The 13909-nt window shown below is 47.0% G+C and overlaps 1 protein-coding gene across 1 annotated transcript in view; it reads left to right on the top strand.

Moving 5' to 3' along the window:
* Nucleotides 1-13909, top strand: part of PITPNA (phosphatidylinositol transfer protein alpha) — a 56697-nt gene that overhangs the window by 9616 nt on the left and 33172 nt on the right. The window contains exon 3 of the mRNA XM_033922510.1: nt 12824-12969. Within this exon, the coding sequence (XP_033778401.1) occupies nt 12824-12969 (146 nt within the window). The remainder of the gene's footprint in view (nt 1-12823; nt 12970-13909) is intronic.

The raw sequence follows: 13909 nt of genomic DNA, 5'->3' as shown, positions 1-13909 counted from the left end.
CAGGATGACTTCCTTCGTCCTGGTCGTGATACCTTTCTTAATGATACCCAACATTCTGTTCGCTTTCCTTGAGGCTGTGGCGCACTGCGCCGACGCCTTCAATGTTGTGTCCACCATCACTCCCAGGTCTCTTTCAAGGTTGCTCACCCCTAGCGGTGATCCCCCCATTTGCCTACACATCTTGCTGCACACTATCTTATAATGCACAGCACCTAACTTCAGTCATGGGTATCTGAAAAGGGGGCATGTCAGGGCACTCTCAAACATTGCACATGGATTTACAGAATTTTCCCATTGAAGTGTGTCTTAAGTTGGCTTTTAGCAGACACTGAATGCTGTTTTATAGAGGTACCATATTGAATTCTTTCTTAAGCGTGGGCTACTGCTAATATGTGTTATTGCATATTACTGTTAACCCCTGTTATTACTAACTAATTGCATAAAATGGGACCTATGCTAAAATAGCACAAGTTATTTGTAAAATAAGTCTTAATGATAGCCCAAGGTGATAACTAAGCCTCTAAGCCAGGGGTGCCCACACTTTTTGGGCTTGCGAGCTACTTTTAAAATGACCAAGTCAAAATGATCTACCAACAATAAAATTTTAAAAAACACAAAGCACACTGTACGCAGAGAAAATGTTAATTATCATGTATATTCCGGGGGGTTTTCAAACAGGTCAAGGCTGATGACTTTATGCAATGTCACCTCAGTAACAGCTATACAAAAATAGATAAATATATCCCCTCCCTTTTTACTATACCGCGATAGCGGTTTTTAGCACAGGGAGCTGCGCTAAATACCCCGCGCTGCTCTCAACGCTCATAGCCTACGCTAAAAACTGCTTTTGCGGTTTAGTAAAAGGGGGCCATAGTACAAAATATAGACAGCAGATATAAATTCTCAAAATGGACACATTTTTATCACTAAATTGAAAATAAAATCATTTTTCTTATCTTTGTTGTCTGGTGATTTCATGAGTGTCTGGTTGCACTTTATTCTTCTGACTGTGCATCCAATATTTCTTCCCTTCTTTCAGCCTGCTGTATGCTTCCAGACCTCATTCCCTCCGACAACTTTTTCTTCCGGTTCATAGACATAATCGCGGAAGACAAAAGCGCGCGCCGACAACTGAGCGCAAGACAGAGGTGCGCGCCGAAGAAAATTACTGTTTTTAGGGGCTCCGAAGAGGGGTTTTGTTGGGGAGCCCCCCCCCACTTTACTTAATACAGATCGCGGCGGAGTTGTGGGGGGTTTGGGGGTTTGTAACCCCCCACATTTTACTGGAAACTTAACTTTTTCCCTAAAAACAGGGAAAAAGTGGTTTTCATTAAAATGTGGGGGGTTACAACCCCCCAAAACCCCCACAATGCCCCCACAATGCGGTGCGATCTGTATTAAGTAAAGTGGGGGGGTTCCCCCCCACCCACCCCCGTCGGAGCCCCTAAAAACAGTAATTTTTTCTTCGGCACGCACCTCCGCACTGCGTTCAATTGTCTGCGTGCGCCTTTGTCCTGGCATGCTTTTGACCTGACACCTTTTCTTCCACTCTCTCTGCACCCCTCCCCTTTCTTTCTTTCTGTCTTCCTGTCCCCCCTTTCTTTCTGTCTTCCTGTCCCATCTTTCTTTCTTTGTCTTCCTGTCCCTCTTTCTTTCTGTCTGTCTTTCTCTCCTTTCCCCCTTTCTTTCTGTCTCCCTGCTCCCCCTTCTTTCTGTCTCTGTGCCTGCTCCCAAGCCACTGCCACTGCCATCGGGGAACAGGCCTTCAAACCGCTGCCACCATCGGGGCACAGGCTTCCAAACCACCACCTCCCCTCCTCCCCCTAGGAACCACAGACACTACCTGTCACAAACTGCTGCATGGAATGGGAGTTTTCTGCATGTATTTCCAAGGACGACCGCCCCCCCCAGGGACATCAATGAAGCGAAGAGGCGTTCAATCGGTTCTCTCCCCCACCCCCTGAATCCTTCCTTCATCCTGCTTCTACCCTCCGCACCGCCATCTCCGAGGGTGCTCGTGACTGATCCCCCGGAGTTCGCGCTCGCTGCCGCTTCTTGCCCCCCAGTCCCCCTCACTTGACGCAACTTCCTGCTTCCGGTGGGGAGGCCCGTGGCAGAGGGGAAAGCTCCAGGGCTGGCCTGGGAATCCCTGAGAGAAGGTAGGACGGTGGGGGGGGAGGGGGAGGGAGGCTGACTGACTGACTGGTGCATTTCCATGCAGGTAGTGAGTGGAGTTGCCGGGTGTGCGAGGACCGCCAGGATGCTTCGGGTCCATCTGGTTCTTGGGAAGCAAGTAGAATGCGAAGGCAACGCGATTGACTTGCGTTGCTTTCGCGATCTATCAGTCGATCGCGATCGACCTTTTGGGCACCCCTGCTCTAAGCATTACTAGAATTACTAAGAAAACTATACTGTTAAGTCACTTGATATCACAATAGAATTTAGAAGAATAAAAAATTAAATATACCTAAAGTACTAAGAGTTCCTTTTACAAAGGTGCATTAGGGCCTTAACGCACGGAATAGTGCGCACTAGATGCTACCGCGTTCTCTTGAGCAGGCGGTAGTTTTTTGGCTAGCGCATGCTACAGCTTGCACTAATCTGTTGCGTGCGCTAAAAACGCTAGCGCACCTTTTGTAAAAGGAGCCCTAAGAGTTAACCTAGCAGGGGAAAGGTAGGGAAAAGAATCGGAGCATGCCTCAAGAAATTGTATCATATCACTTGGCAAATGCATGTATGTGTGTATATATAGACACACATGTATGGATATCTATATGAGTATATAGATACCATATATGCTCAAATATAAACCTATCTGAGTATAAACCGGGAGCCGGCAGACCTAAGAGCATGCGCAGATGCTCAGAGCCCTGCTCTGATTCAGTCAGTGAATAACTGTGTCAGCGTCTGCCAGAGAAGCTGTTAAGTGACAAACTGGTTGTCAGGTGGGCAAGTGGGAAACATCAATTGCAGTTGCAACGGCAGCAGGGGGTTTTGAGAAACAAATGCTGGTCATGGGGGGGCGAGAAGACAGGAAATGTTGGTTGCTGCAGGGGTGGGGTGTTAAGAAAGAAATGCGGATCATCGGGGGGGAGGTGAGATATCCCTTTGTTCTATCCTTCTTTTTTTGTTTTCTATCGTTTATATTATTTATTTATTCATTCAATTTTTTATACTGTTCTCCCAGGGGAGCTCAGAACGGTTTACATGAATTTATTCAGATACTTAAGCATTTTTCCCTGTCTGTCCCCTTGGGCTCACAATCTATCTAATGTGCCTGGGGAAATGGGGGGATTAAATGACTTGCCCAGGGTCACAAAGAGCATCGTGGGGTTGAATCCACAACCTCATGGTGCTGAGGCTGTAGTTTTTACCATTGCACCACACTCTCCTACTATACCTTATTGAAGTTCACCCTTAGTCCTTTTGTGCCATGTTAGTCCATTCTGTCTTTGTACCTGATAATATATATTTTTGTTGTGTACCCCCTGATTTTAAATATTTTGTTGTATAATCACTTAGTATTACGATAGGCGATATATCAAATAACCATAAAACTTGAAACTTGATATGAGGGTTACTACAGGAGGGGGAGGGGGAACGGTGAGATATGAGGGTTACTGCAGGAGGACAGGGTGGGGTTGAAGATGAAATGCTGGTTATCGGATGGTATGGAGACATGAGAGATTCAAATATAAACCGAGACCTCCATTTTTGGTCCCTTTTTTTAACCAAAAATCTTGTTTTATCGTTAAATATATTTTATTGAGCACCAAGAAACAATAACAATCAGAATCATGAACAAAGCACAACAAGGTAGCTCAAATTTGTATACAAAAACCATCAAACCCTCCCTACCAACCCTCCCTATCAACTCGTCTCTGGTTTCTTTTTCAGTGTTTTCCCCTGGCTGATGATGGACTTGGATTTGCCATCTCAAGCTTGGTTCATAGTCAGTGGCGCGCAAGACACCAGCGCGCCAACAATCCAGCGCTGACAATTCAGCGCAAGAAAAACACGCTGCTGAAAAACTTATTTTTAAAGAGCACCGACGGGGTGTGTGGGGGGAACCCCCCACTTTAATGCATAGTGTTTGCGCTGGCGTTGGGGGGGTGTGGGGGTGCAACCCACCCCATTGTAGAGAAAACAGAACTGTTTCTGATTTTTTCAGGAAAAGTTCCATTTTCTCTACAACCCCCCCCCCCTCCAATGGCAGCATGAACACTATGCATTAAAGTGGGGGGGTTCCCCCATACACACCCCAGTCGGAGCTCTTTAAAAATAAGTTTTTCGGCGGCACGCTTCTTTTTTGCACTGAATTGTCAGCACTGGATTGTCGGCGCACTGGTGTCTGGCGTGCGATTATCCCGTCACCCTCAAGCTCGCTTTCAGGGCACAGTTTTTGTAGAATCTCTGGATTGGCTGCGCCATCCTTGCTATGCGGATCTGATGAGTCTTTCGAGAGCCGGACTGTTGAGTTTCCTGGTATCTCCGGATTTGCTCACCTAGGGCCCGATTAACATGGATATTCATATTACTTTGGTATTATGACCTAGCTTTTGAAAAGCCATGGCTGACGTGTAAGGGTTATGTGAAGCAGGTTGTTTCTTCTCTTATCCAGGCGCTACAGACATCTTCACCTGTGGCTTCTGCTTCCTTTTGGAGGTTTTTCCTTTCTTGGATACTTCTCAACATTTGCACCCTTCCAGAGTTCTTTTTTGGCACAGGTGTATTGTCGAGGGCTTAGTGTTCAATTCCCTTCAGCTTCAAGTGCCATTCTTAGCTTGTTACAAGGGCTAGGTATATTGCTCTTCACTTCCTTCTCAGCTTCATGTACCGTATTTTCACGCATATAACGCGCGCGTTATACGCGTTTTTACCTACCGCGCATACCCCTCGCGCGCTATATGCGTGAGCGCGGTATACGAAAGTTTTAAAACATAGTTCCCACCCCGCCCGACGCCCGATTCACCCCCCCAGCAGGACCACTCGCACCCCCACCCCGAACGACCACTCGCACACGCTCCCACCCGCACCCGCATCCACGATCGGAGCAAGAGGGAGCCCAAGCCCTCTTGCCCGGCCGACTCCCCGACGTCCGATACATCCCCCCCCCCGGCAGGACCACTCGCACCCCCACCCCGAAGGACCGCCGACTTCCCGACAATATCGGGCCAGAAGGGAGCCCAAACCCTCCTGGCCACGGCGACCCCCTAACCCCACCCCGCACTACATTACGGGCAGGAGGGATCCCAGGCCCTCCTGCCCTCGACGCAAACCCCCCTCCCCCCCAACGACCGTCCCCCCCCCAAGAACCTCCGACCGCCCCCCCAGCCGACCCGCGACCCCCCTGGCCGACCCCCACGACCCCCCCACCCCCCTTCCCCGTACCTTTGGAAGTTGGCCGGACAGACGGGAGCCAAACCCGCCTGTCCGGCAGGCAGCCAACGAAGGAATGAGGCCGGATTGGCCCATCCGTCCTAAAGCTCCGCCTACTGGTGGGGCCTAAGGCGCGTGGGCCAATCAGAATAGGCCCTGGAGCCTTAGGTCCCACCTGGGGGCGCGGCCTGAGGCACATGGTCGGGTTGGGCCCATGTGCCTCAGGCCGCGCCCCCAGGTGGGACCTAAGGCTCCAGGGCCTATTCTGATTGGCCCACGCGCCTTAGGCCCCACCAGTAGGCGGAGCTTTAGGACGGATGGGCCAATCCGGCCTCATTCCTTCGTTGGCTGCCTGCCGGACAGGCGGGTTTGGCTCCCGTCTGTCCGGCCAACTTCCAAAGGTACGGGGAAGGGGGGTGGGGGGGTCGTGGGGGTCGGCCAGGGGGGTCGCGGGTCGGCTGGGGGGGCGGTCGGAGGTTCTTGGGGGGGGCGGTCGTTGGGGGGGGGGGGGGTTTGCGTCGAGGGCAGGAGGGCCTGGGATCCCTCCTGCCCGTAATGTAGTGCGGGGTGGGGTTAGGGGGTCGCCGTGGCCAGGAGGGTTTGGGCTCCCTTCTGGCCCAACTACCAAAGGTACGGGGAAGGGGGGTGGGGGCGTCGTGGGGGTCGCCAGGGGGGTCGCGGGTCGGCTGGGGGGGCGGTCGGAGGTGCTTGGGGGGGGCGGTCGGTGGGGGGGAGGGGGGTTTGCGTCGAGGGCAGGAGGGCCTGGGATCCCTCCTGCCCGTAATGTAGTGCGGGGTGGGGTTAGGGGGTCGCCGTGGCCAGGAGGGTTTGGGCTCCCTTCTGGCCCAACTACCAAAGGTACGGGGAAGGGGGGTGGGGGCGTCGTGGGGGTCGCCAGGGGGGTCGCGGGTCGGCTGGGGGGGCGGTCAGAGGTTCTTGGGGGGGGCGGTCGTTGGGGGGGAGGGGGGTTTGCGTCGAGGGCAGGAGGGCCTGGGATCCCTCCTGCCCGTAATGTAGTGCGGGGTGGGGGTAGGGGGTCGCCGTGGCCAGGAGGGTTTGGGCTCCCTCCTGGCCCGATATTGTCGGGGAGTCGGCGGTCCTTCGGGGTGGGGGTGCGAATGGTCCTGCCGGGGGGGGGATGAATCGGACGTCGGGGGGGGGGGGTGAACGGAGAGTCGGGACAGCGCACGGAGAGGCGGGGCAGTGCACGGAAGTCAGGGGGGTGAACGGAGAGTCGGGACAGCGCACGGAAAGTCGGGGCAGTGCACGGAAGTCAGGGGGGGTGAACGGAGAGTCGGGACAGCGCACGGAAAGTCAGGGCAGTGCATGGAAGTCAGGGGGGGTGAACGGAGAGTCGGGACAGCGCACGGAGAGGCGGGGCAGTGCACGGAAGTCAGGGGGGGTGAACGGAGAGTCGGGACAGCGCACGGAAAGTCAGGGCAGTGCACGGAAGTCAGGGGGGGGGTGAACGCAGAGTCGGGACAGCGCACGGAGAGGCGGGGCAGTGCACGGAAGTCAGGGGGGGTGAACGGAGAGTCGGGACAGCGCACGGAAAGTCAGGGCAGTGCACGGAAGTCAGGGGGGGGGTGAACGGAGAGTCGGGACAGCGCACGGAGAGGCGGGGCAGTGCACGGAAGTCAGGGGGGTGAACGGAGAGTCGGGCAGCATGCGCGGTATAATCGTGAGCGCGTTATACCAAAGTTTTTGTGCTTATCATCGTGATTTCTGCGCGCTATACACGTGTGCGCGTTTTATACGGGTGCGTGTTATTTGCGTGAAAATACGGTAGTTCATTTCCTAAACGGAGTACGATATATTCGTACACCTCTTAGAAAGCCCTGTCCGGAGTACAGTCTTAAGGTACTTCTTCACAGTTTACCGAAGGCTTCATTTCATTCTTGTCTTTTGAGACTTCAAAGAGCTGTGCCATTGAACACAGGGTTTCTTGTGGCCATGGCTTCCGCTCGGTGGTTTTCTGAGTTGCAGGCCTTGTTTGGCGGGGATTCCTATTTCTGATTTACAAAATCTGGGGTGTCAGTTCGGACGGTACCACAATTTCTTTCTAAGGAGGTGTCATCCTTTCTTTTCTGACACTTTCACTTTTCCTTCCCTCTTCCTGGGAGGAGAAATGGGGAGACGTGCTTTTATTCACTGCATTTTTTGAAAGTGCGTTGCGTTCTCCGCGAGCTAGGTTTCTAACGACTTTTAGTTGTTTAGATCACCTTTTTGTATTCTTCAAGAGACGCCTCAAATGTATGGCGGGCTGTATTATTTAGGCACTGGTAGGTGCTTTAATGTTGTGGCTTTTTGCTCTTTTAAACAGCATTTGTTAATTAACTTTGGTGCCTAAGTTTAGGCGCCGTTTCTATAATTTTTCCCTCAATGTGCAATTAAACTTTGAAATTCATTGCCAGAGAATGTAGTAAAAGCAGTAGTCATAGCAGGGTTTAAAAAAAGGTTTGGACAAGTTCCTAAAAGAAAGTCCATAAGCCATTATTAAGATAGACTTATCAAGGTTTGGGTTAGTTGAAAATTGTCCTGAACCTAAGCTGCTCTAGTGTGCCTGCTTAGAGCCAGACTATGAGGTAGTGTTTCCAGAAGTAAGGGGGGATAGGATTTGATATACTGCTTTTCTCTCAAAGTGGTTTACATATTATATACAGGTATTTAGAGACCCTTTTACAAAGCCACGGTATTGATTCCCTTGCAGCAAATGAACCAAAGCCCATTCAGTTCCTATGGGCTTTTTTTGCATTTGCTATAGGGGCCCTTATTTTGTACCTGGGGTAGTGGAGGGTTAGGTGACAGGCCTAGAGTCATAAGGAGCTGCAGTGGGAATCAAACCCAGTTCCCCTGGTTCTCAGGCTGCCGCATTAATCATTAAGCTACTCTTCAGGTCAAGGGAGGAAAGTAGCCCACCTTTGTGCAGCCTTTTTCCTTTTCTCAACTTCCTGCACAAAGTATGCAGGCGGACACTTTTAGCATGTGTACTTTATACTAATCTTCAAAGAAAATGTACTTGGCATGCTTTAGAAGTAAATGAGCTATTTGTGAATTGTTCCTGTAAATACTACACTTAACACCAATACCAGCAACTCCTTGTGTCCTTTAACCAACCTTCCAACCCTGTTTCTATCACTACTTTTTATATCTGTCCCAATCACTTTCAAATGCCATGACAAAGTTAGGCTGTTAGAGGTTTTGTGGTCTGTTTAAAAAAAAAAAAAGAGGTCTAGTTCTTGTCTCTGGCAGCACCTCGCTTACAGTTCTGTATACAGTTCTGGAAGTGCAGGATGGAATCTGTTCAGAGAGCGATTACTTAAATGATCAGTAGTCTCAATCATAAAACGTATGGAAAAAGATTTAAAGATCTCAATATGTATACTTTGGAAAAAAGGCAGGAGAGGATTTACATATCTCTGTAGTGTAAATGCACAGGAGGCAAGTCTTTCAATTGATAAGATGCTCTGGAATAAGGGAGCATAGGATGAAAATGGACCAAGGAGTTATCTAAAGAATTTGTACTTTGTCATAGAAAGGATGGTGGATGTGCAGAACAACTTCCAGGTTGAGATGGTGGAGACAAAGGACTGTATCTGAATTAAGGAAAGCATGGGACAAGTATAGAGTATGTCTAAGGCAGGAGTGTCAAAGTCCCTCCTCAAGGGCCATAATCCAGTTGGGTTTTCAGGATTTCCCCAATGAATATGCATGAGACCTATTTGCATGCACTGCTTTCATTGCATGCTAATAGATCTCGTGCATATTCATTGGGGAAAGCCTGAAAACCTGACTGGATTGCGGCCCTCGAGGAGGGACTTTGACATCCCTGGTCTAAGGGAAAGGAAGGTATTATAGAGATTAGTAGATAGTATGAATAGACAGACTGGATAGGCCATATGGTCTTTATCTGCTGTCATTTTCGATGTTTCTATTTCAACAAAAGTAGCGTTTATAGAAACAAAGTCCCTGTAGGGAATAATATCCTTCTCTTGTGTCATCACTAAATGGGGGAAGTCACTGCTTGCCCTGGATCGGTAGCATGAAATATTGCTACTCCTTGGGTTTTGGCCAAGTACTAGTGACCTGGATTGGCCACCATTGGTCTGACCCATTAAGGCTATTCTTATCACAGGACAGACTTCAAGACATTGACGTTTCAAGCACTAACACCCACACACAAAAATCTTCTGGTGTGACAAAGATGCTGGAATCATACAAGAAAAACCTGAAGCAAAGCACAGGAAATATCTGTGTTTTAGTGTGCTGGATTTTGGGAGGAAATATTCATGTGCCAGCACTGTTGAAAACTCTATGTATATTTATCCACAGAATTTGTATGAATTTTTAGAGAAAAAAAAATAAATTATTGAACAAGTAAATAAAGATACATGTCAAGTTTCCAGGTTTTATTAAAATTTGATATACCGCCTAAAAATTGTCAAAGTGGTTAACACCAATCATATTAAGAACATAAGAATCGCCTCTGCCGAGTCAGACCACAGGTCCATCATGCCCAGCAGTCCGCTCCTGCGGCGGCTCCCTAGGTCAATGACCTGTAAGTGATCTATTACTCTAAAGCATTTGTACTGTGTAGTACCCCTCTAATTATACCCTTACAAATCATTAAAATTTAGGGGAACATATTTAAGACTAGATACTAACAGGACTTAAAGAAACAACCAGGAAAGAAGAACAAAAAAGGTTAATACATGAAACAAGCAAAGTCTGAAAGCATTCAATCACTCCCTCATGCAATATACCTCCCTTACCTTGCAGAATAAAGAAGCAACCTAGGGTCTTGTTCTTATGATTCTGCTAGCCTGCCACATAAAAATCATCTCCTCTCCTCCCCCCTTCTATCTACCTGTGAGAGCATCTTGGAACGAAACATCTATTAATAAAATAAAATATGTTTTGCACTGGGTTTTTGTTTTTTTTTTAAAGAGAATAGTATCCCCAGTTTCCTGAGACAGTTTAAGACTAAATTCTATGAAATGAGTTAGAAAATATGCAACAAAATGTTGGTAATTTGTGGGAAGGTTCAAGTTTTACTTTGGAATCAGAGGAGAGAGCAGGGCTCCTGCTAGTACTGTGGTTGCAGTCTGTTGTGACTTTTACTTGGTCTTGTTACATGGACGTTCACTTTGATTGTGGTTTCCTCTCTGGGGATGTCACAGCTGCCAGCAGAAGGATGCAATGGACCAGATGTACTTGTTACCAGGGGATCTCTGCAAATAGAATGGTAGGCAGGGCCTGTGAGTATGTGTGGCAGCTTCCAAGCCCTGTACTGAGTTTTGTTCAAGTTCTTGCTTTAGGGGTTGAAGAGAACAGAAGTGGCAGGCCTAGATGGCATTACAGATTTTGCTGCAGTGCTTATCAAAATATAATGCTGAGAGCTTGTGTCTAAATCCAGTCCTGAATTTTTCCTTTGGGCAAAAAATTTTTTTAACCCCTCACTTCCTTTTTAAAATACTTTTGATTCAATAAGTGGTATTTTTGAGAATCCATTTTTTGAGCATCTTTCTCCAGCGTTATTGCTTTCTCCTTATCACAGAGGCCTGATAACAGAATCGTTGGTTCTACTTTACTTTTTTTTGTATAACTTTCTTTCCCCGTTCAACTTACTCCAATACTTCTGCACTGTTCTTTTTTGATTTTTCACATCAACTTTCCAGAGCCACTTTCCCTTATTTAAATGGGGGACAATATTCAACTACCTGCGTCACTGCAAACTCTGCAGGTACCTTTCTTTATATTTGCAGTCTTTGCTGTAGTTTTCAAACTGAAAACATGTGAGTTTTTTCATTTTGAAAACTATATACAGATGTATCCATGACATCCCGTTTGTCTGTCTTGCCTGTTTAGATTGTAAGCTCTTCGAGCAGGGACTGTTTTCTTACTCTTTGTGACTCTGTGCAGTGCTGTGTGCGTCTGGTATTTAATAATAGTAGAAAAAGTTTTTCAAAATGAATCCACAAAGTTTACATCTGATTTTTCTGCAGATACTATTTTTTAAAAATGTGTGTACGTTTGGTAGAAAATCTTAAACTATGTGTGTAGTTCTTTTCTCTGACTTAACCCTTCACTGGTTATGTCTCTGCTATAATGGAGGTTAAAGTACAGAAGGGGTGCCTGCTGGTGGTTGTGTATACATAATCGAGGAGAGGGTAGTGTGGAATAAAGTTTTTGTAAAAAAAATGTGGTTTAAACACTGCCTGTAGTGTAGATTGAATGTTTGGATTGCTTCTGGCTTATATTTGTCACAAATATTAAAGACCATTTGTAAAGAATCAAAAATAAGCACTGATTTTAAATTCCCTATAAATTTTCATTAAATTGTCTTAGTTGAACTATTGATCTTTTTTTAATTAAATTGAATTAGACTTAATCTAATACTAATAGGGGCAAGCCTCAGACTTAGGAGTATATGTTTCCCAAATTTGGGATTACTCCAAGAGAGAAATAAATTGCTCTTCTGCCTCCTTATAACATCACCGGCTGTTGCCCCATCTCCCTACCAGTATAGATTAGTTAAATCAATATTTAATTATCTTCACAAATATTACCTTAGTAATAGGACCTTAGTAAAAGGACCCCTAAAAGTTTAAAAAGAAAAAAAAGTGCAGCAGGGGTTCTCTTTCTTCTCACTAACTAGAGATTTATTAGTGATCACCACCACACACATTATCTCCCTGCCCAGGTGAGCTTATGGTCTAATTTGCACCTGAGATGATGGAGATGAAGTGACTTGCCCAAGATCATAAAATATCATGACTCTGCTAGGAGCCGTATGTGCCCTGGCAATGAATTACCATTTGCACCTTACCTTAAAGCCCCGGTGGTCTAGCAGTGAAGCGGGGCAGGAGCAATCTTCCTACGCTCCTGTCCTGTGAAAGTTGTGGCCAGAAATGGCTGCTACAAGTTCCCGTGTGGTCTTGTGAGTTTCCACAGTCTTGCGAGACTGCCGTGGGAACTTACGACAGTCATTTTTGACTGCGGCTTTCATGGGCAGGAACGTATGAAGATTGCTGCTGACCCACTTCACCGCTAGACCACCAGGGCTTTAAGGTAAAGTTTAGAGGGGTCTGGGAGGGGAGGCTCACAAATGCCAAACTTTGAATATGGAGCACTTAACCTGCTGTGGGGCACCTCATAAAGATAGGACTTACCTTTATGCAGTTATCCTGACCAGTTAAGGGCTGACTGTACACCACCAAAATAGCCGGTTTTCAGTTCAGAACTAGCTGGTTATTTTCAGTTGCACTAACTGGTTTAAGTTCTGTTGAAAATTAGTAGCTAGCTTTAAAAAGACAATTTGACTGTCAATGAGCCATTTCTGGATAGTTAAATTGCTTTGAATATTAACCCCTATTTGCCTGTATAAAAAAAAGCTAAAATTACCCCCTAAGAGGGTAATCCTGTTTCTGCTTAAATCTTTCAGTATCAAGTAGGACAGTTGTATTCAGTGGCAGAAGCTAGTAAGAATGAAACAGGTGGTGGTGAAGGCGTGGAAGTCCTGGTAAATGAACCATATGAGAAGGATGGAGAGCGAGGCCAATACACACATAAGATCTACCACTTACAGAGGTAAGAAAGAAGAGAAAATTTTCAGCAACAGCTGAGTTTGCCATTCCTACAATCTTTAGTTCTGTACAGAGGCTTAGAACCTTGATTTTGCAGAGTTTCCTGTATACTTGGAGTGGGAACACAGAGCAATGAAATTCCCTGAGATCCAACAACCCGTCTTCCAAGTTCACACTCTGCAGATGTACATGGCATCACTGGCCATTTGCAAAACTGTGCTACTTTTGCACACTTACCCCCCTGATTCTATAAATGTTGCTCAAATTTAAGTGTTAAAATTTGAGCGCATTCCTGAGAGGCATGTACAACTTAATTGGTTAATGAGCCAATTAACAGCAATAATTGGGTGCTAATGGTCAATTATTTACATTAATTGGCACCAATTAGAATTTGCACCTGCATCCGGCTGCATGCAATTCTATGAGGCAGAGTGCCTAACTCCTATAGCACATATCTCAAAAGGGGAGTGGCCATGGGAGGAGCATTGGGGTGTCAGAGCTGTTCCCAAAATTTACATGCATTGCTACAGAATACTGAGTCAGCGCGTTTAACTTGGGCACCAGCATTTATGCCAGGTTTCAGCTGGCGTAAGTCTGGTGCTCATAGGCACGAGATCTGCACTATTGTATTAAAGGTGCACACTCTTTACAGAATAGTGCTTAGTGTCAATTTTTCCATCTGTAGAACATAAGAACATAAGAACATAAGAAGTTGCCTCCACTGGGTCAGACCAGAGGTCCATCGCGCCCAGCGGTCCGCTCCTGCGGTGGCCCATCAGGTCCATGACCTGTGAAGTGGTTCCTGACCATTTCTATAACCTACCTCTACTTCTATCTGTACCCCTCATATTAACATACAAAATAAAACTTCTACATATGTCGCACAAAACACGTCAAGGACACACTGTAACAAATTACATACTTACAGCTCCTGATTGTTGAGG

The sequence above is a fragment of the Geotrypetes seraphini genome, chromosome 15, assembly GCF_902459505.1.
Source record: "Geotrypetes seraphini chromosome 15, aGeoSer1.1, whole genome shotgun sequence".
NCBI classification, from domain to species: Eukaryota; Metazoa; Chordata; class Amphibia; order Gymnophiona; family Dermophiidae; genus Geotrypetes; species Geotrypetes seraphini.
This window is presented reverse-complemented; position numbering and strand designations above follow the sequence as displayed.